Below are 24,511 nucleotides of genomic sequence, written 5' to 3'. Positions count from 1 at the left end.
CGAGGTAGTGCTGGTGGCTTGGGGCTTGTGTGTGGGTGTGTCTCTGTGTTTTTGCGTGTGTGTGTGTGTGTGGGTGTCTCTATAGAGAGGGAGGATAGAGGAGATGGTGTGCTCAACAAGTGATGTGGTTTTTAAATGCTGACTGAAATCATTGATTTGCCAATTAGAAAAAAACACGTTTCGTTCTTGGGTTTATGGTTCGATGTGACAATTACTGATGTCTCTTGGAGCTACAAAGCCAGTTTGACAATCTCAGAATAGTCCCAATAAATCTGCCATTCATTTTCACATTTGATATTTGAAAAAGTTGTTTTGTGTAGTATTTGTCAAGTATTTATCTGAACAAATCTGATGTGCTGTCTCACTGTCTTTGTTCTGTCCTTTGACTGTCTTTGTTCTGTCTCTCTCCACTGGCTTTATAATCCCAAAAGCTGACCTTCATGTACGTTGTGACGAACTCAAGTACGCAAATCTCCCCAAGCTGCTTTAGAACACTGATTTCTTCGACCACCATTATCCTACTCATACTGGAATAAATGTTTCTGGCTAATATCAACATCACATATGCCGTTATTTCTACGAGAAGTTGGTTCTTGAGTTCAGTTGACCTTAAGAAAATGACCCCCAAACCCCTGTCACACATAAATGTGGGCACAGACGCGCGCACACACACACACACACCATTCACTCTTGCCCTTATGCTAATGAGCAGTGGGGCATCTGCAGGGCCATTGTGTGCCCTGGGTTACGGCGGGAGCATGCTGACTAACCCCGGAGAACAATAAAAGCCTGATCCGACCGTTGTGACTAATCAAGCTCCATTATCTGTCATTGCTACAGATCAGCAGGTCGGGCGGCTATACGCCACACTGTGTCACCAGACCCTCCCACTGACCTCAGCCGTCTGTCTATCTGTTTGTTTGTTCCCAAACTGTTATGCAAGGCTCGAAGTGCTGGGCCAGGTATTTATCATACGAGCTCTCAGTCGATTTCTCTCTAATAAATTGTAGTCCCGTAACCCTGTTAAACTGTGGTGACAGTATTTTTCAGATTTGTTACATCTGAAAAGCACGCTGTTTGAAAACAGATCAACTCCCATTAATTTCCCCTGAAACCAATGGGGTCTGGCTCAGTGGATATGTTGCTGTTTTCAGGTCCAACCGACAGCTTTGACATGTTGTGGAGTCTTCCTTTTCCCCAGCATTTCATTTCAAAGTCAAATGTTTGCTTGCCAGACTTTGAACGTTTTACTGATGGACCCATTGAACTCTGCCGTACGAGAGGACAATATGGTGTGTGGTTTTATTATAAAAGCATTTGAAGGGATTTGAGTGACCCTGTGCAAATGCTAAATAACCAAGCAAACAGACTTTTAAACTCACCATTGATTTTTACAAGTTGTTTTTGTCTTGCCTGAAATTCACCTTGAGATGACCTTAGTCAAATCCATCTGCACAGGACCTGTTGACAAGCTGGTTTTGCTGACCCCCCCCCCCCCCCACACACACACACACACACACACGCTAGAGAGGAGTTGTAGGGGAGAGTTTATGACCATGGCACATGAATGGGTACTTGGAAAATATGACCCACACTTGGGTGGGCAAAGAGTGAGTAGAGTGTGCACCTTTTACCATCTGTTCTTGGAACCAAAGGTTTGTCAGTAGCCGTCACGCTTTCCAAATGTCCTGAATGGTCAGAGACAGCTGACACATCCAGTCCTAACTGTCTCTGGGATGAGACAAAAGTGTCAGAGATTACTGCCCTTAGTGTCACTCAACAACAACCGAAATCAATCACACTGTCAGGATATTGAGGACAGCCGACATGGTGTGGGCAGTGCCTGCAGTGAGGACCCATGTTTGTATCCGGTCGAACTGACCGGACGCAGCCAGAATGATACAGAGATGATGGAGATGTCCATGTGTCTGTTCTCTGTGGAAACTGCTGACAACGAACATAGCAACACACAGCCTCTAGTCCTACAGTATCTCCAATAGACAAGTGTGATAACATGTACTTCAGTTAAGGCAGAAAGGCTAGAATGAGCCAGCTGTAAGGAATCAATGGGACGGAAGAGGATTCAAGTGTGGGAACGCACTATGTTACTGTGAACTAGGGGCCATGCAGAAATAAATAGCAGGTTCATACCCAGCAGGCAAAGGTACAGGTAGGGGCGAGGCAGTAACTAGGTGGAGGACAGGCAGGCATCAGACACGGGCGAGGATGGTGGAACCAGGCAAAGGTACAGGAGTGGCGAAGGCTAAAGACGTAGTCGGTGAGAAAATCAAGGGTCGTAGTCCAATCTCCAAAGGTCTCTGTAACGATAGGGCCGGCACAGACCAGCAAACAATCTCTCACGAAAGTCTGGTGGAGACTGCTGGCTTAAGTACTGTGGCTGGAAGGAGAGAACAAGCACCAGGTGATCACAATTAGTATTCAGGGGAATGAGATCTGCCAGAGTGGGCGTGGCCAGGTGCCTGTGTGAGTGACAGTAACCTCCACCTCCACAGGCGGCACCTGAGGCCTGAGGAAAACGGCCGGAGGACGACCCCGCGGGCGAGGAGCGGGGCGATCCGGATGAGCACGATGGAACTATCGGATTAGTAGGCGATCAAGGAGGGATAGTTGACTACCCCTTGTTAAATAGTGTGGTTAGAGATGCGGACCTCCAACCAATAGGTCCTGTGTGCGAATCTCATCACAGTCACAGCAAATTATGCATGGATAGACACCTTCAGTATCTATGATACAGTAAGCCTAAAATAAAACTGTTTACAGTTATATTGCAACTATTTCTGGTGGTTTTTCAAAGTATGCATCCGTGAATGCTTTTTGGTGCAGGATAGACAAAAACTTTGCTGGCTACAAGCTTCAGTAGCTACTTTATAGCAAGCATTAAATAAAACTGTTTATATAGCGACTATTTCTAGTGGATTTTTGAAGTAAGCACCATGCATGTTTTTTGGTGATAATATAGGCTTGATCAAAAACCCTTGGGCAGTAAAAGAGTAGGGGTTTCCATGATTATTTTGTCTTTTCACTTGACGAAAAAGTCAGTTATCGTCACCAATATTGATAGTTATTGTATCAATGTCATTTACGAATTAAATAAAAAATTAATTGTGCCATGAAATGAAATAGCTTTGGTAGTGTAAAGTTCATATTCAGGCTCGCTAGAAATTGCCCAGTTCTTATGACTATTCCAAGTAGTGAGTTGGATACTAGTAAACCTATTACTGGCTAGTAAGCTGTTAAAACGGCCAGTGGAAAAAGCCATACAGTTCGTTCCATACATGCTTTTTGTGGTGGAGGTGAACTTAATAAGAAACGTTAGTTTAACTGAATGCTTAATGGTGTCTAGCGAATTATTCAAACTTGGCGTGATATTAATGCGTGACAAAATGATCTAATGTCGAGATGCTATGCCGACACATACATGTAACACTGTGGTTTAGTGGTTAAAGACACAGACACTGATGTGGGAGACCCTGGGTTAGAATCCAGTGAGGGCAACAACCTTTATCACTTTTATTTGCGGGCCGGATGAACCGGGCTTGCCTGGTTCCTTTTCAGTTTTTTCTTCATGTTTTCTTTCTCTGATGCGCTGTTTTGTTCAGTACCAGACTTAATCTTTTGTCTCTAGTCCAGCAAAAATCATATGGTGATGTAACGTTAGGTAGTAGAGCTGATTAGCCATCATGGCGAGGTGAGGTTTCCGTTCATGCCATGTGAGTTCCACTGCCTTGATTATGCAGTCTCCTGTCAGGATGGACATGGTGTAATGTGAGCTCATAGAGTTGACTAGTTAAACTACTGGTTAACATTTTTCTTTTATTATGTCAAATAAATGTTATCAAGAAAACTTGAAAATAAGCTTAGAAATATCAATTGTTTTCTATCAAATTATATTTTTCTTATATTTTAAATAAATAAATAACATTAGATTGTTATAATGTGGTTTACTTTTTCAGTAAGCCAGTGTGGTGGACAAGTTCACGCATAGAGCTAGACCTCAGCAGCAAGATTCTGTGTACTAAACATAATCATCACAGACCTGTGCCCAAAGTTTACAGTGGAGGTGCAGCAGTCTCAAGATGACAAAGTGTGTTTTTATCTTGAGAAAAAAAGAATGATTATGTTATGGTAATAAGTGTATGTCTATCACGGCCCTTATCCCAGACTAGACCTACTCCCACTCCCAGACCTAGTCCCAGACCAAGACATTGTCCTAGACCTAGCCCCTGAACTAGTCCCAGACCTAGACCATGTTCTGGACCGAGCCTCTTAACTAGTCCCAGACCTAAACCTTGTCCCAGACCTAGTCCCAGACCTAGCCCCAGTCCCAGACATAGTCTCTGACTCAGTCCAGATTTTACCCTTCAGATTTGTCTCTGCTTTTGTGTACCCATGAGTCATACTGACTATGTTCAGAATATTTTTTCCTCCAGTGTTGGCTCCTGGGAAGGCGTGCATAGATACTTATGGGATTTGGCAAGTTGCCTCACATTGCATGATGGGCACCAAGAAAGCATCCCAGCCCACACACATTCTGTGACTGCATGACTCAATGGTATTTTAGATCACTTTACAACTTGGCCTAAACTTGAATTGAGTTTACATAAAGGTGGTACAATCAAAATACCTATCATTGTTATTGGAGGTAAGGTGCAATTATAAGCGGCACCGATTCTGCTGTAAACGAATCAGTGTCCAAGGGAAAGGAAACTGTTCGGTCTGTAACCTTTTGTTGTTGTAAAAACCCACAGCTGTGGCAGTTTCATCATTAAGTATTCCAGCATTTTATGTTTTGTTTATGTGACCTATATGGCAATGTTATTGTTGTACAGATTTTAGCGAATAGCTGGTCATCAACTCTCTGTTTGTGTGGAATAGCAGTACATGCTCAGGGCATGATCAATCAAAATATCTCACCAACTAAGCCCTTTCCTGCTACACCGCTTTCATAACATGTCCCCTGGCTGCAATGATTGGTTGTTTATTTTGAAAGGCCTTTTAGCACCCTTAAAATATCCCTTGGGATATTTCCTCCTCGGAGCACCTTTTGAAAGCTAATTTTAAATGATTAATCAGACTTTTATTAGGAAAAAGATAACTTCATAATGTCCACTAACCACAGTTGTCTGACGTGTGCGGGTTGCGGATAGGACCAGGATGACCAGTGCTCATGTCATTGTACTGGGGCGGTGAAGCAGCTTTACGTTTTTCCAGATGGCTGAAGTACAGTAGATGGAGCAGAGAGGGTCAGTGGGGGGAGTTTGGGAGAATGGGCACAACTGCCCCCTTTTGGACAATGGGGTTCCTCATGGCCCCACACCCCCCTCTCATAGGAAAAGGCAGACCATTACTAGATTAAAGTAATCCTCTTCACGGGCAGACAATGTCTCTATTAGCTGGCCACACGCATGAGATTAGACCACCTCAGTAATGGTCTTATTGTTGAGGGTATCTGCATACAAAAGGACAGAGCTTGGGGGCCAAATGGGGCAAGATCCCCCATGTCATAACCCTGCCATCAGCACTGCCGAGTTTCCTCATTCGCCAGCGCCCTCCTCCTTCTCAACACGCCCCTCTCTTTGTTTTGGCTGTTCAGTTGTTTTGTGTCTAACCTTTTGTCCACTGGGTGTACGCTGCTTATACTGCTCCTCGTGCGTACTGCAGACACTCAAACACTACAACACACATACAGACACTGGCTACTCTCATACACACACACACACTTCAGACATGACGTACGCACTGACTCACAAACAAACGTAGCGTTAGCAATTAACTGTGGCCTGTCTTCCACAACGCTTTTCAAGTCTTAAGAGTTTGTTTTTGATAAATCATTTCATCCAAGGTTTTTATTCAAGATATTTGCACTATGTCTCTCATTCTGAGTTGTCCTACAAAGCTATCATGACTAAATTATTGCGAAAAATTCTTAGACTTGCCAAAGCCACTTAGCGTGAGACTTTTTCATTGCTAATTCATTCAACTGTGTGGGAAGCTGGGCTGCATCTCTCAAATTAAGCAGAAGTAAGTAAGTACTCTGCGACCGTTTGAATATTTAATTATGTGCTGATAAGAAAGATATCCACCATACTGTTTCAGACTGTACTTAATTTGCATTAAAACAATTTAATGAAAAAATAATGAATCATTGTTAGGGATTTAGTTAAATTCTTGAGTTGCCCTTCCAGGGCGAGTTAAGATGGTCTTACACATTTGGACATTTACGAACAATTCCATTTCCATTGTTAGGATTTAATTCATTTCCCTCTCATTACTGGCATTATCTAACATAGTCACCAAAGAGAAATGCTGTAGATAAAAAAAAACAGAGTGCTCTTATTGTTATTAAGTACAGAAATCGTTTCTTTTCTTAGACCTAGTTGTTACGTGCTATAACTTGGTGATGTTTTTACATTTTCAGACAGTGACAGCAGACATCCAGATTAGGACCCTATTCTCTTTATAGTGCACTACTTTTGACCAGTGCATGTTTGGAACATGGCTTCAAAGCTGACTTCAGAACAGCCAAGTGTGACAGAAGATATGTTGGAGAGGGTTTCTTGCCTGGCTGGAGACATGCTGCCCTATCACTCTCCCTTTGAACTGTGGTGCTCAGCTAAGCCTGGCAACCAGGAGCCAGGCTGTAGGGAGTGTAACCTAAAAACACCCACACAGAATGATGAGCAGAGCCAGACTTGGACCTGCAATGTGGAGTAAAGTATTGCACTGAGAGGACACTTGGATTGGATGGTATCACACTCCAAGGAGGTGTGTATGTACAGGTATTTTATTTTAGGGACCAGAAAGATTAGTGACCCATAGAAACTGTCGGCAGTCTGAGCAAGGCAGTTTACCCCATGTTCTCCAGTCATTATTATTATTATATTATGTGTTATTAGTCATATTTACCTGGTACCCCATGTTCCCCAGTCATTATTATTATTATTATATTATGTGTTATTAGTCATATTTACCTGGTACCCCATGTTCCCCAGTCATTATTATTATTATATTATGTGTTATTAGTCATATTTACCTGTTACCCCTGTTCACCAGTCATTATTATTATTATTATTATTATTATATTATGTGTTATTAGTCATATTTACTTGGTACCCCATGTTCCCCAGTCATTATTATTATTATGATATTATGTGTTATTAGTCATATTTACCTGTTACCCCTGTTCACCAGTCATTTTTATTATTATTATTATTATTATTACATGTTATTAGTCGTATTTACCTGGTGAAATAATAGATAATATACATTTTGTTAAATGAGGATGTTTTGTCATTCTTCACATGTTTACCTTGTTCAGAGTGGGGGATTAGATTAGGGTGCAGTGTTCCGTCTAAGCTGCGTGTGTGCACAGCCATGCAGCTCCCGTAGGTCTGGCAGAATGGCCGCCCCGCACAGGTTTGAAGTAGGTCTGGCAGAATGGCCGCCCCGCACAGAGTTTGAACTATAGAAAACCTAAATGTAATTAATCACATAATTATAGTATCAGAATAAAATTTCAGCGCAACTAACCATGATAACAAATCTAACTTGCCATGTTCCACTTGGTCTGTGATTTTGTTGTCGGCAGAGCAGGAATGCATAAACCTGTGCGCCATAGCCAATTACAGCTGCAACAAGGCTATATGCAAATATTCCATTTGCAACATGGGTCATTTCAGTCACTGAGGAGCGGTTTAAAATATACTGTAGATAATTCGCTAAAAAGCACTTGTTAAAGCCACAAAAGTCCCCTGAATGTTTTACTGCAAATATGTACGTACCGCGGTAGTCCTGTATTTGGGAACATACCAGTCCTGATCAAACAATTATGTACAGGCAGGCTCTCACTCCCCCTCAGTAGCCTACAGTACGCAGGAACTAAGCCGCAGCGATTAGTTACAAGTGAAAAGTAGATAAAGCCTCTCAACATTTTTATCTTGTTGTCAAATTTTGCTAGCAACAACCCTGGTCACAATGCAGATACAGTAATAGGACCTGAGCCCATTTCAGAAATGCCTATTCATTTGATTGACACATGAGATGAGATGGTAACTGGATGACATGAAGTTCAGTATAAAGAAACTGGATAGTAAAGAGAGTCATTCTTCCACTTAACTATTTTAAAGTGAAATAGTGTGTAATCCCATAACCAGAGGTAGAAAAAAATTATGTTCATTTTATACCTGATATTTGACTACCAAACAATTTATTGGCTAATTATATTATTAATTTCTTGAACTTCATCAACAGTCAGCCAAAAAGTAAGCCAAAATGTCTATGTCATGGAGTGTTTTGTCTCAGTATAGCCCGTTTTCAAAAACGAATAGGAAGGATTGCTATACTTGAGGAGTTTTACATATATTATTATTGCCTATGATTCAACCCTTTAAAGTACTTAAAGTGATGTATTGTAAAGACAGTCTTGATTAGTCGTGGCCAAAAGTTTAGAGAATGACACAGAAATTAATATTTCACTTTCAAAACGTACAGGGATTGGACTTCTGAGGACTGGGGTAAAGTCATTTTCTCTGATGAATCCCCTTTTCGATTGTTTGGGGCATCCGGACAAAAGCTTGTCTGGAGAAGACAAGGTGAGCACTACCATCAGTCCTGTGTAATGCCAACAGTAAAGCATCCTGAGACCATTCATGTCTGGGGTTGCTTCTCAGCAAAGTGAGTGGGCTCACTCACAATTTTGCCTAAGAACACAGTATTGAATAAAGAATGGTACCAAAACATCCTCCGAGAGCAACTTATCCCAACCATCCAAGAACAGTTTGGTGATGAACAATGCCTTTTCCAGCATGATGGAGCACCTTGCTCCAATGTTGGGTCCATGGCCAGGAAACTCACCGACCCTAATCCCATTGAGAACGTGTGGTCAATCATCAAGAAGCGGGTGGACGAACAAAACCCCACAAATTCTGACAAACTGACAAACTGCAAGAATGGGCTGCCATCAGTCAGAATTTGGCCCAGAAGTTAATTGATAACATGTCAGGGCAGATTGCAGAGGTCTTGAAAAAGTAGGGGTCAACACTGCAAATATTGACTCTTTGCATAAACTTAATGTAATTGTCAATAAAAGCCTTTGACACTTATGAAATGCTTGTAATTATATTTGTAAGTATACTGTAGTAACATCTGACAAAAATATCTAAAAACACTGAAGCAGCAGAAATTTATATTTGAGATTGACTTACATTGTTTATGTCTGCATAATATCGTTATAATGTATTTTAGTCGTTTATTTTTGTATGTGGCGGGCAACTGTGTTACATACCTACAATGAAATCATGAATAATGTAAAATAAATGTAGCTGAATCTAGGCCTACCACATAAAGGATACTGTAGGCTACATGATGTAAATCAAAGCCTTTTCGATATAAAAAGTCTATAGGCTTTGGCCCTTTTATAGGCCTAACCTATGCTCAGACAGCCACAGCAGCTGCTCTAAAATTGTAACTTAAATTGGGTACAACCTAAGGGCATAGTTACATTATGAAAAGTAGAATTAAACGCTAGATAGAATTATCTTAGTTTGCATAATCATTTCCATAGAATTTGAATTTACGCTGGCACGTTCGAGATGTACTACGTGGCTGTCAATTGTAGGGAAATATGAGCCATATGTGTCCACACTGCTCAGAAACTGGATACAGTTCAGACACAATTGTCTTCATACTTCATACACCAAGGGGGCTTAATTGAAAATGTGGGGGATGCTATCTTGGAATCTGGCGCCTCAAGCTATCGATATCTGCAAATTTACACATTCAAATTATCTAGCGTCTCAAATTGTTTTCGATATATCTTGGAAAATGTATCATAATGTAAATAGGTTGGACAGAAGTTTTTATTTTCCACACAGGACAACAGACATTTGCTTGGTAAATGAAACATTAGAGGGAACATAGGTTAGGAGTACAATTGGGTTATCGTTAGAAGAGGGGGTTTGTTCATGTTAAGGATCAAAGTGGGAATTTGTTTGTGTCTTGGGTTAGAAGGGGATGTGTATTACAGTAGTTTATTTGGAGGTTAAGAAATGGGGATTTCTCTTTTAAGGGTGAGAAGGATGAGTGTGTTATTTTGTTTGTGGAGTGAAAAGGGGGAATGTGTTTGTGTGCTGGGAGTTTCTGCAAGCCTGTTAATGAAGCCTTATACCTCTAGCTCCATATGAGGCCTTGCAGGTCATTCACCCTTCACATTCTGTCGCCATACCATCATTTATTACTCCAATTTGTCGCCCTGACACATCTGGGTGTGAAAGGCTGCCGAGGAGATCCAGGCACAGGCGTTTATGAGCACTTACAAAGCCCGGAAATGTTGCACCTTGACAGCTCAACTAATCCATCTCCCTCATCCCACTTCTCCTGGCCTCCACCAACTATTTTCATGGTGCTCTGAGCCACCATGTCATGTAATGTTGAGTTACAGACATTATTTGTATTTTGGGTTCTATTGTGCTGCTAGTGACATTTGACGATGTACCCTGGACAAAGCTGCAACCTTTTTGACACGCTGTAAAGAAATTAAAGCTACGTAATTGGAAAATTGAATTCGATGACAGTTTTACCTTATATCTACCCAAACCAACACATTATTTTAACCAACATGCAAACGCTGTTTGTTGATCTACAATTGACTTTGCTTTTCTGTCTGTCTCATGAAGTAAATAATGTTTCATGCCTCGTCACCACCGCCGTGGGGCCAGCTGTCTTTCATCCATCAGCCGCTCAAAGGCTTGTGTTTTCGGGGTCCGACCGTGGGGCTCTGGGGCGTCTGTGAGGGGAAGGGGAGGAGCCCCCAGCTGTTGACTGGACTCAGGTGACGGGCCTAACCAGGGGGGGAGACTCTGAATGAGCTGCAGAGCAAGGACAGGCATGCTCCGCAAACATAAAGGAAACGTATTTAAATGAACACGTCATATATTACATGTTTTACGTAATAAATAGTAATTAGCATGTATAGTATATTACATGCATTTAGAATGATCTAAGTTGGGGCGGTATAAAATAAAGGAAGAGGACAACAACAAAAGGAGGTGGTGAGGGGAGAGAACAACACCCCCGGGTTCCTGTATCTGTCGGCTGGACCCTTCTGGACCCTCCGAGCCCCTTCTCATTTCCCTATCATCCCCAAGGCATCGTCTGTTGGGGTACTTCAGTGCTGCTTCCCCAAAGTCGTCCCAGAGTTCCCTGCTTCCTTCAACCAGTCTCATTATCCAGAGTGGGTTTTTCTTTGATCCCTATCGTGAGTTTGGAGATGATGAACCGTCAAGGGGAGAGTGTGGTGGGAGGGCTGTGTGTGTGTGAGTGTGTGTATGTGTGTGTGTGTGTGAGTGGGGCTCTTGTGGTGGGACAGATGTCCAGGCCGCATGTGCATCTAAGCACCAAGCAACCACCCTCTCTTCGTACACACACACCTCCCCCCTCAAACCAGCCGTCCAACTCATCCCATCATGCCCCCCTGCACCGCAGACACACACACACACACACACACACACACACCCCTTCATGACAGCTGTGGTCCTATCACTAGGACAAACAGGGCTCTCTGTCTACATCCCAACACTAACAGCCCCTCCACCATGAAGAGTAACTAGAGATTGTCTGCCCCCCCAGGTAGTCATTTTTGCACAGTGGCGGACAGTACAGGGTTATCACGTTGCCTGCCTGTCTAAGTGGGATCGCTCGTGAGTCTGCCTGAGAGTGTGAGCCTCGCTGTCACTAAATGGGTGTCAGTGGCCCACGTGTGTTGGTGTCTTAAATAAGAATGTACAGGTCAAACCACAACTGTCTTTAAGCCCAGTGAAAGTGTAGAGGCCAGGAGACCTTAGGGCCCCCACGGAGAGGCCCCAAAGGCATACCATCTGCAGCCCGCCCACCACCCCCCTCCCACTAGTCAACACTCAGGTTTATTGATCACCCCCACCCCCCCCCCCCCCACCCCGCCAGCCCAAGACACCGAATCCCTCCAGTCCATATACATCTGCCTATGTGTTGGATGGGGGGGTCGAGGAGGGTTCTATTGAATGTTAAGAACTGGAGACGGGCTTAGTCAGCTGTGAATAGACTTTCATGTATAGACGAGTAATATATTACAGTTTCAGTGTGTTGTTCTGAAAAGGATCTCAGGGCTCTGGAGAGACGGTACAGGTGTGTATTTGTAAGGATATGGTTTGGCGTGTTCTATATCAGTCCAATGCTTCAGGATATTATCGTTCAGGGATTAGTGTGTGTGGAGGCCTTGTTGGCCTGCCATCCGTGTGTGTGTGTGCGATCCACGTCTTGGTGTACATCTGGGAAACCGATATACCCAGAAAGATAAACCTAAAGAAAGGCTGGACATTCGGTTGGGTAGGTTTAGATATTCCCAGTCAACAGGGGTCGCGTTATCAGTGAAAAAACAAAAAAGATTGTCTTTCATTCTGAAAACACATGTACATTACAAGTGTAATGACCATGAGATTACATTTCAAATGGCAAGTTCCAACTTTTTATTGTTGAACTTTTTGTTGAGTTATTCCGAAAAGTCTGATCTTGCAAATCTTACGTTGCTCATGCCTTTCTGCACAGTGCGAGGCGTGTGTGGTTGAAGAAGAGTTGCATTTTCGTTGTTAGTTTAACTCGTCTCTCCTGTAACCTTTCCTAGTCTAACACCCAAGACTAGCTAGCAGGGTATTTGAAACATATGCTGTCATTTAGTGACTAGATGATTTAACAAAGTTAACCAAAATGTATTTTCTTAAGAACTCTGCAAAACATTGTCTGACTTTGTTTTGCAGGCAGGTAGTCCTCCTCATTAATTAACCATGTCATTCAAGCTCCTGTAACAACAAATGAAATCACATGAATAATAAAATTTCGTTTGTAACATGCAAAACGAGTAACATCTACAACTCCGTTTCCAGAAAGTTGGGACGCTGTGTAAAATGTAAAGAAAAACAGAATGCAATGATGTGCAAATAATTTAAACACTATTTTCAATAGAAAATAGTACAAAGACAACATATATAAAATGTTGACACTGAAAAATTTTACTGTCTCTTGAAAAATATATGCCCACTTTGAATTTGATGCCAGCAACACGTTTGAAAAAAGCTGGGACAGGGGCAACAAAAGACGGGACATTTGGTGTAATGCTAAATGAAAAACCTGGCGGAAAATCTCCCAACTAATAAGTTTAACTGGCAACAGGTCAGCAACATGATTGGGTATAAAAAGAACATCCCAGAGAGGATGAGTCTTTTAGAAGTAAAGATGGGGAGGGGTTCACCACTCTGTGAAAGACTGCGCAGGCAAATAGTGCAACAATTTAAGAATAATGTTCCTCAACGTAAAATTGTAAAGAGTTAGGGGATCTCATCATCTACGGTACATAATATAACCTACAGTACATAACATCATTAAAAGATTCAGAGAATCCAGAGAAATCTCTGTACGCAAGGGACAAGGCCGAAAACCAATATTGGATGGCCGTGATCTTCGGGCCCTCAGGCGGAACTGCATTAAAAACAGACACGATTCTGTAGTGGAAATCACTGCACGGGCCCAGGAAACCATTGTCTGTGAACACAGTGCTGCATCCAAAAATGCAAGTCAGAACTCTACCATTCAAAGAAGAAACTGTATATAAACAAAATTCAGAAACGGCACTGCCATTTCTGTGCCCATCATGCACCCCGGCTCGACATCACCACGTCATGCCGGTGGTACAGAATGTGGTTAACCGGAGATGTGATGCAACACAGTGATCAACATGCCCCTGCCCGGCTGTTTTTCAAATGTGTTGCTGCCATTCAAATTCAAAACGGGCATGTGTTTTTCCAAAACAATAACTTGTCTCAGTTTCAACATTTCATCTGTTGTCTTTGTACTATTTATGTATAAACTATATATACGTGATTTGCACATGATTGCATTATGTTTTTATTTGAATTTTACGCAGCGTCCCAACTTTTTTGGAAACAAGTTTGTTAAAGGAAATCCTCCTGAAATAAATAATGATCGATGCATATGCAATGCTTGTGATGTTTTCTCAGCCCTGTCAATCAAGTACAGTCGCAATAATAAAGTTCTTATTATATAACTTTATTATAGCAACTAACATTTAAGAGTAATAACATTTTATTACTCTAACCTGTGATTTAAAATAGACGTAAAGGAAACTATGTTCACACAGCATTCTGTAAGCCTATTTATTCCTACATTCTAGAGCACTGACTCCACCATACTTGTTTGTTAAATTCTAACAATGGTAAAGTGTTTAAATCACAGAGTGTATACATTTTGAAAATGCAGACTTTTGACAGCTAATGCACCCCTGCCAGTTAGGGTTAGGCATTAGAGCCAGGTTCAAGGGAAAACCACTACTTTGTAGTATTTGGGTAATTTTTTCATTGCCCCTAAATAACGGGAGGGATTTTAGACATATGCACCGCAGTATATTGGATATGTTGTGCCAGGAAAATGTAACTAACGGCGTCTATGGTTCATGGAACCTGCGGTCTGGTTTTAAAAGTCATGTTCTGTGGTAATTATTGTGGCCTGTGTCTTTAGCTGATTGCTCAATCACCCTAGTGGCGAGTGGATATCCTTGTCTTTGTTCTATAGAGATACTGGACTCTGTCCACAACATGCAGAACTTTGTAGAAACTACAGCCTGATGAGAGCCTGACATCCTTACGTGTTGGTGTTAGGTTTTTTGGTAAGTAGTTTGGTTAGGGTGCATTTTAAGGTTAAGTTTAGTATTTGTGGTTAGGGTTAAAATAGGTAATAACATCTGGTGTGTGTATGTATATGACAGTTGTCTTATATTGGCTTGAGATTTAAGAGGACAGAGCCTGAAACCCACATCCAACAGAGCCTGAAACCCACATACAACTGAACCAACAGAGCCTGAAACCCTCATTCAACAAAGCCTGAAACCCACATACAATTGAGCCAACAGAGCCTGAAACCCTCATCCAACAGAGCCTGAACCCCCCCATCCAACAGAGCCTGAAACCCTCATCCAACAGAGCCTGAACCCCCCCATCCAACAGAGCATGAAAACCCCATCCAACAGAACCTGAAACCCACATAGAACAGAACCTGAAACCCACATAGAACAGAGCATGAAACCCCCATCCAACAGAACCTGAAACCCACATAGAACAGAGCCTGAAACCCTCATCCAAAATAGCCTGAACACCCCATCCAACAAAGCCTGAAATCCTCATCCAAAATAGCCTGAACACCCCGAAACCCCCAAATAACACATAGCTCTTCTTGCTCTCTAGCCATGTTTTTTCTCTCTTTCTTTCTCCCTTTTCATCAGGCTGATGCCATCCTTCTCTCTCCCTCTCTGTCACCCCTCCCCGTTTCTCTCTGAATATGTAATAATTTTTCTCACTAAGAACACACACACTAGCTTCGTCCTGAATGTCTGATTAATGTTTCGACGAATTTGCTGAATGTTTGATGAATGTTTAATCACTACGATAAAGTGGATTTTTAATTAAAAGGCAGCCGCCTGCCTACCCAGAGCGTATATGTCAAATTAGGAGCACAAACGATGCGGTGGCGTATTAACGAGGTCCTGATATTCAGTAGCATCATTGTAGTGGGAACATTAGAATGTTGACACATCGCATAGTGATCTCTGGTGAGTGTCATTCACCGGTCAATACTGAAAACATTGAAAAGCTTAGGTGAAATTGTTGTCTGGCCTGGTCATTATACTGTGATGATTATGGGGTATATGTGAGCAACAACTGGTTGTATACTCATACAGTGTGTTGGAAGGTAAAATCCTATTGGAAAGGGAAATGGGATGAAGGGACAAGGGAAAGATGATAGGACAGAGAAAGTTCACATTGCGGTACTGCAGTTTCACATATTGAAGCTCTAGGGACGTGAACCTTTGTAGAAATCCCAATAAGACATGGTCAACCCAAGTGAGACTGACCTCCTGGCTCATGGGTTACGTATATTGTTGATTTTGTTGACTGTGCTGCTTTTTGTTTTTCATCTATGAGAAAATAACATTCAAAATCAATAGAAGGGATGTGTTTGCACATTGAGTAATAAGCTCAGACTTGGTTTGTCATTTTGTGTGACTAGTGGATTTGCCACTAATGTAGACCAACAGCTACACTGGCTGAGGGACGCGTGCTGACAGCTAACTCAAACAGACGTGCTGCGTGATTGTTGACTCTGTAAAAGCACTCACTTAGAAACAGAAAGGGCTTCAGGGATGAGAAATTGATTTTTGTTAGTTGATAGATGGAATAAGGTTTCCTTCATTTGGGTATACCTCTCTCATGAGGTGTGTCTGTGTTTTTCCGCCTACTAATTGAAGTGGACCGCGCAGGCCCAGCGGTAGGGATTATGCCTGCCTTTGTTGAGGGGCTTTCCCCGAGGGGCGTCAGCGCTGGAGGGTCAAGGGTCACTTGCTTAATCTGCCCCCCCAGGGGCTTTATGGGGTAATCGTTAGTGCCTAATCAACTTTCTGTGGAGCCCCTTCTTTCAAAGCTGCCTGCCAGTCATGATGTGAGTCCCAAATGGCCATCTATTCCCTATAGAGTGCACTACTTCGGACCCAATGGGCCCTGGTTAAAAAAAGCACGTACTATATAAGTACATGGGTGCCAAATGTGATGCACCCCTTATAGCAGAGGCAAGGGAGAAGATTCCAGGGGACCCAAGAGCAAGGGCCCATTGCATTGATTTGGCAATGAAAGTTTTCCTCAGCCCTGTGGCAGCTCAGTCTATGACCAGGAAGTAGCAATCCAACCCACAAATCACGTCTTGAGTGGACGGAGTAGTTTTGATGGAGCACTGTTTTGTTCTGGGTTATATTGTGTGAACTGGTCTGTATCGATTGGGCTATATTTCAATGTTTTTAGGGGGAAATGTCAAAGGTATACCAAACCATATTGTAGTAGCAGGAGAAAGATAATAGTCTGAAGATAATGGAAATTAGAGAAAATTGGATTTTGAATAATGATTCACTAGAAGGGTAGGGTTAGGAGTTAGGGCGATACCCAATGTACATGTACAATATAGATGTATGATTACAGTCATTGTTATGAGGTATAGCCACTACAAACATCATTCAGGAAACAAAGAGCAGTTTAACTTCAGTCTCAACACTTCAGAAAACATCTTTGCTGTTTCTTCGTAACACTGTTAGGAGGAAATGAAATACACAAAACATCCCCATTTTCTGCCAATCTGACACTCTCATCTAGCTGTAAAGAAACCCTTTATGGACACACATAGAAGGGACGCCACGCTAACATTGACATTTGGAGAAATTATCACAGTGAAGAGAGGGGCACATGGACTGACAGAAATTGGCATTGACAGAAATGCGGAGTCCCCTGTGAAGTTCCCATTAGGATGGTTATGGTGCATTGAGAAGTTCCCATTAGGATGGTTATGGTGCACTGAGAAGTTCCCATTAGGATGGTTATGGTGCACTGAGAAGTTCCCATTAGGATAGTTATGGTGCCCTGAGAAGTTCCCATTAGGATGGTTATGGTGCACTGAGAAGTTCCCATTAGGGTGGTTATGGTGCCCTGAGAAGTTCCCATTAGGATGGTTATGGTGCCCTGAGAAGTTCCCATTAGGATGGTTATGGTGCACTGAGAAGTTCCCATTAGGATGGTCATGGTGCCCTGAGAAGTTCCCATTAGGATGGTTATGGTGCCCTGAGAAGTTCCCATTAGGGTGGTTATGGTGCCCTGAGAAGTTCCCATTAGGATGGTTATGGTGCCCTGAGAAGTTCCCATTAGGATAGCTTTGGTGCCCTGAGAAGTTCCCATTAGCATGGTTATGGTGCCCTGAGAAGTTTCCATTAGCATGGTCATGATGCCCTGAGAAGTTCCCATTAAGATGGTCATGGTGCCGTGAGAAGTTCCCATTAAGATGGTCATGATGCCCTGAGAAGTTCCCATTAAGATGGTCATGGTGCCCTGAGAAGTTTCCATTAGCATGGTCATGATGCCCTGAGAAGTTCCCATTAGGATGGTTTTTGTGCCCTGAGAATTAGTTGGCTTCTCTCCACCTTCATTATTTGAGCCATTGTCATTAATCAGAAGGCTCAGAACCACCCTGCTGGGTGTGACATTGCGGGACATTAGTACTGTAATTTAGCCCCTAATGAACAGTGGGAAGCACTCTAATTTACACATGCGTATGCAAATTCACACACAACTGCTGAAGCACTGTAATAAGCATGGCACACAAAAACCCACAAACAAAACGAACAATTTGCTCGCACAAAATAATTGTACACAATACCATACGGACTGGGCATTGTTATACACAGTCCATACGGTACATGTATTTACACACACTCACCTATAGGAACAAGGTACAGTATATGTGTCTGTCCTACAGGCCACCATAGCAGCCCCCACACAACACCATCCACTATCTATGTTCTGAGGGCAGATATAAAAGCAGCAATTACAGGGCCTTCTCTCACCGGGAATCTAGGAGATTGGTTCCTTTAAAGATCTGTGGATTGAATTGAAAAGGAATTCCTAAGCTGTGCTATTGCCCAGTGGAACCATAATTCATTGCTATAAAAAACTGCAGTTGCCGGGTACTGAAATGGGACCTACTGTCGCTGCCTATTTAATCAGTTTTAGGGTACTGAAATGAAACGTTCCATTGCTCCCTGTTAAATCAGTTGTGCGGTGCTGAAAATGGGACCTTCTGTTCCCTATTAGATAAGTTGTATGGTAATTCATTTCTATAAAAACTGCAGTTGCAGGGTACTGAAATGGGACCTTCTGTCGCTCCCTATTAAATAAGTTGTAGGGTAATTCATATCTATAAAAACTGCAGTTGAAGGGTACTTAAATCAGTTTAGGGTACTGAAATGGGACATTCTGTAGCTCCCTATTAAATCAGTTGTAGGGTACTGAAATGGCAACTACTGTCTCTCCCTATTAATTCAACTGTAGTATGTAACAATAAGACATACCTGTGAATGTTTTTTTGCCTTGAAATGAGAAGGCTTTTCTGTATCTAACAAAACCATAATTAATCGAGCAAGAAATGTGTAGGGTATTCACAGGGTATTTGGTGGAACACTGATGCTCCCTAATTAGGTACTTTTTTATTCGCCACAAAAGTTGGAATCTCAGTCAACATGTGTTTTTCTTTCTTCTTTTAGCTGCTTTTTGCTATCATAAAGAGAAATAGTGGCGTGTTCAGTAATTAGTCTTTCATAATTAGCTAAGTAAGATGAGAGGAAAACACTTTTTCTTAGCTTGCTAAGGGGTACTGGTACTTTTCAGAGTGTGACTTTTCCACTGAATATCTAAATAATAGACGGTAAAGAGCTTGGGAGCTGTTGAAATTAATATAGGGTGATGCCTTCAACTTGCCTTCAGTTTTCTGGAATATTTTCACACTCATGGGGGGAGGTTCAGTGAGGACGTAGTGAGAATGTCTAGCATTGATATTACTTATGTATGTTACTAATCAGGACATCATAATGTATGCGTCCCCATAACGCTCTCACACGTTAATAAGTCATCCACCATCCTTTATGTCTGAATCTCAAATTCACTCATAGTTTAAAAGATGAGTGGGCAACTTTAGAAATTAACTTCAGAATGCAAACTCCCCACCCCCCATTTTCACAAGTTTCCCATCGGCTCACAGTAGGACAGAATCTATATTGAAAAAAGTATAGGGAGGGTCCATTTTACAAAAGGGGTTTTTGCGGTTGAGATTTGAGAAGGACCAAAGCCTGGGGTTAGACAGTGATCCATCTCATAGATCCCCAGCCCACACTCCCTCCAAATCTGTGAAGTGGCTTATGCCTGCTCAAACATAAGTGTGGCTTGAGGTAGACCCCTGTATGGCAAGAACTCACCTTGGAACTACAAAAGACAGGATCTCAGTTGCAACCTGATAGGTAAAAAGAAAGAACAAGGAGAGAAAATAGAGGCCTTCAGGTAGAAACCGCAAACAGGAGGCTGAAGAGGGATTGAGGGGATGACAGGGACGGATGAGAGGAATGAAGAATGTGGGGTTGCAGTACTGACCAAAGAAACCTTACATGCAGAGTGAGAGAGATAGTGGCTTGTTATGTTGTTTTTCTGAAAACCAAATTACAACTTGCAGTTCCAGGCCTGTTAGTCTGCCATGTATCAGTTGATTTGCTATCATGCAGGATTTGAGTTAATCTGTCACTAAGAACGGCTTCTACCTCATCCATTGAAACTGAGTTCTATCCACATTTCCCGTGTCACCAGCTACTTGTGGCCTCAGAGAAAATAAACCAACAAAAAGTCCACTCCACTATCCTTCCTGATATTAATACAATGATACAGGCTACTGCCTTTTTCTAACAGGCTCCACTCACTTTAGTTCAATCAATAGCAACAGATTGGATGGAGTCCTAAGCAATATCACAAAGACCTTCTGCTCATAAAGTTTCTCCTCATAGCAAGCCAGTGTGGTGCTAGCTGAAGGGCATAGCCATGCAGCAACAGAAGATTGGCACCGAGTGGAATAACGATTGAGTGTGTCAATTTGGAGAGATACGGAGCCACGGAGTACAGTAAATGGAAGTTGTGAAGCGGTGCAGAAGTACCGTATCTGATGAACAGTAATTAAATGGGAATACAGAGGGAAGAAGAAGCGTTGATGTTTGATTGCATTTGGGCTGTAGTTTTGGAGAGCTAGCTGAAAAACAGTGGTTGGTTTTTGTTGGTAAAGTTGTGTATGCGCACGTGTGTGAGTAAGTCACCTGGCATTGGTCGTGTGGTTTTGTATGTGGGTGTGCATGCACATTATGTGTGTGTGTGTCTCTAGGTTCAAGTGGTTACATTTTACAGCATGTGTCTTGAGGTGTGTGTTTGTGTGTGTGTGTGCATGTGTTCGCGTGTGTGTGAGTGCACGCTGATGTTTCGGGAGTAGAGCAGTTTGAATAATTCACACATTTTGTGTCAGAAGGAGCCTGTCCATTATTGATGCCTCAAATGTGCACACACACACACACACTCACACACATTCAACACTGAGTCAATGAAGACCATAGGGAGTCTCCCAAGCTACCAAATAACCTGCACACACACACACTCACACAAACTCAACACTGAGTCAATGAAGACCATAGGGAGTCTCCCAAGCTACCAAATAACTTGCACACACACTCAGACCACATGGACGCTGAACAGACACAGACACACACACACACACATACACACACAAACAACAATATTATGATTGGATTCATATCATTATGCCAGAATTGAGGGCTTTTGCATTCACACTAAGAGGGACACTTGCTTTTTGAATTTCATCTGTTTTTCATTCATTAAGAAAGTGAAGCTGAGACTTGATAACAGAGGCAGAACAACCCTTCATGACACACAGTAACTACTTGCACAGAAAATGTATCCCGCATGCAGTTACCTTGTATATTGATGAATATTTTAGACTATTTTTATATTTTAACGTAGCCGCCCAAGGAAGCTTTGTGTCTCCCCCCAACAGAGGGAAAAGCAGAGATGTAATTCCTGTCAAAGTTATTAGTTGTAATAACGCAATGCGTAGATAGTCAGGGCTTGATTTGGAATTGTGCAGTGGACATAATGTTCTTCCTCTCATTCCATTTGCATTAGTGCTTCATTGGGAATAAATACCTAGACTGAAAAAAGAAACAGTTGCTGTATGATAACGACACAAACAACACCCCCTCCCCGTCTCTCTTCCCTGTAGTCCTCAGAGACGACTTCAGGCAGACGCCCAGTGATGTGGTGGTGGCGGCGGGAGAGCCAGCGGTCATGGAGTGTGTCCCGCCACGAGGCCACCCGGAGCCCACCATCTCCTGGAAGAGGAACAACATGAAGGTCAACGACCACGACGAGAGGATCACTGTGAGTCCCATGTGTCAGGTCCAAAACTAGCAACCCCGTAGATGACAATAAGCAAAATAACTTTAGAAAATAAATAACATATTTTCTGTAAACGTTTTCAAATGATGTCCCAATTTTTTTGCGGTGGCGCTTTGGCACTATTTTCACTGTGGTCAATCAAAAGTCTTCCTACAAAAATCTTCCTGGAACACATTTATTCTTACATTCAAAACCACTGATCGGGCTTTTGTATGGTTAGTTCATCTTTCATCACACAGTTGTTTCAAATGCTAAGTTTTATTTTATTCATCAATAGCAAACAATGCCAGACACATTTTTCAAAATAACCATTTCAACTGCTGAATCTCATCTGATACAATATATCACGCTGTTTCAAAATTAGGCAGCACCCTTATTGTAAACTACCAATCAAAAATCTACTGAAATTACTGAATATTTTGTGGAGTCCCCTATTTAAGTTAAGTACTGGACAGATTTATACAATGTGATCTCATTGCAGGTCGTATAGTATGTAGCCATACATAATGTTATGTCCCTGGATATGTACTTACTTATGAGCGGTCAGTCAGTTTTATGTATACATGTTAACGTACTATGTATACACTCACCTAAAGGATTATTAGGAACACCTGTTGAATTTCTCATTAATGCAATTATCTAATCAAGCAATCACATGGCAGTTGCTTCAATGCATTTAGGGTTGTGGTCCTGGTTAAGACAATCTCCTGAACTCCAAACTGAAAGTCAGAATGGGAAAGAAAGGTGATTTAAGCAATTTTGAGCGTGGCATGGTTGTTGGTGCCAGACGGGCCGGTCTGAGTATTTCACAATCTGCTCAGTTACTGGGATTTTCACGCACAACCATTTCTAGGGTTTACAAAGAATGGTGTGAAAAGGGAAAAACATCCAGTATGCGGCAGTCCTGTGGGCGAAAAATGCCTTGTTGATGCTAGAGGTCAGAGGAGAATGGGCCGACTGATTCAAGCTGATAGAAGAGCAATTTTGACTGAAATTACCATTTGTTACAACCGAGGTATGAAGCAAAGCATTTGTGAAGCCACAACACGCACAACCTTGAGGCGGATGGGCTACAACAGCAGAGGACCCCACCGGGAACCACTCATCTCCACTACAAATAGGAAAAAGAGGCTACAATTTGCACGAGCTCACCGAAATTGGACAGTAATGTTGCCTGGTCTGATGAGTCTCGATTTCTGTTGAGACATTCAGATGGTACAGTAAGAATTTGGCGTAAACAGAATGAGAACATGGATCCATCATGCCTTGTTACCACTGTGCAGGCTGGTGGTGGTGGTGTAATGGTGTGGGGGATGTTTTCTTGGCAAACTTTAGGCCCCTTAGTGCCAATTGGGCATTGTTTAAATGCCACGGCCTACCTGAGCATTGTTTCTGATCATGTCCATCCCTTTATGACCACCATGTACCCATCCTCTAATGGCTTCTTCCAGCAGGATAATGCACCATGTCACAAAGCTCGAATCATTTCAAATGGGTTTCTTGAACATGACAATGAGTTCACTGTACTGAAATGGCCCCCACAGTCACCAGATCTCAACCCAATAGAGCATCTTTGGGATGTGGTGGAACGGAAGCTTCGTGCCCTGGATGTGCATCCCACAAATCTCCATCAACTGCAAGATGCTATCCTATCAATATGGGCCAACATTTCTAAAGAATGCTTTCAGCACCTTGTTGAATCAATGCCACATAGAATTAAGGCAGTTCTGAAGGCGAAAGGGGGTCAAACACAGTATTAGTATGGTGTTCCTAATAATCCTTTAGGTGAGTGTTTATAACTGTGTTGGTGACAGAACAAATTAGAAGTAAGATTACAAAAAAGTTAAGGTTAGGATTAAGGTTATGGTGTTAGGGTTAGGTGTTAGGATATCTAAGGCTCTGTGTATCTAAGCGAAAACTGTCCTGGCACTACCCTTTCGATTAATGTGTTCCACGAGTGTGTGTCACAAACAGTTCGATGTTTACAGACATCTTAGTGCCGTCTGTTTCGTTTAGGGCGCCCCACCTCAGTAAAAAGACAGCAAATGGCGCTTTCTGGTAAGGCATTTACTGTAATGGCTGATATTGCCGGGTTCACAGGATTCTGCTGGACGTAGTAAAAGATGATGTTAGCTAGCACAAACATAACGGAATCATGCAACGCGTAATGACATTACTAAATTCATGAAAGACCTGTATGGATTTACTGAAATTGCATAGTGTTGCTGTAAATTAGAATGTGTACTTGGTGTACTGTATGTACCTGGTAAAATAAACACAACATTCCCTCCACCCCACTTCACAGACTATGTGGTATGCAACTTCCTTTTTATCTCCACACTTTCTTCTTGCAATTACTGTGGTACACTCTTTTCATCTTTCTATCATTCTAATCCCAAAGTGCTGGAATATAGCCAAAAAACTTTCCAGTTCACTCTGGCTGCACACATGGTGTTGTTGCTCCCCACGTTGTCCAGCTACTTACATTTGACCGATGAGGTTTTGGCCGACTAACGCCTTCCGTGTTTTGGCCGACTTAATGCTTTCCACATCAGTTTCTTTTGAATAATGATAATAAT

The 24,511-nt window shown here is 42.2% G+C and overlaps 1 protein-coding gene across 1 annotated transcript in view; it reads left to right on the top strand.

Moving 5' to 3' along the window:
* The window catches only part of robo3 (roundabout, axon guidance receptor, homolog 3 (Drosophila)), a 159,926-nt gene that overhangs the window by 86,670 nt on the left and 48,745 nt on the right, over positions 1-24,511 (top strand). Inside the window, 1 exon segment of the mRNA XM_020048525.3 lies at positions 21,757-21,914. Within this exon segment, the coding sequence (XP_019904084.2) occupies positions 21,757-21,914 (158 nt within the window).

Source organism: Esox lucius, chromosome 7 (assembly GCF_011004845.1).
Source record: "Esox lucius isolate fEsoLuc1 chromosome 7, fEsoLuc1.pri, whole genome shotgun sequence".
Taxonomy (NCBI): domain Eukaryota; kingdom Metazoa; phylum Chordata; class Actinopteri; order Esociformes; family Esocidae; genus Esox; species Esox lucius.
This window is presented reverse-complemented; position numbering and strand designations above follow the sequence as displayed.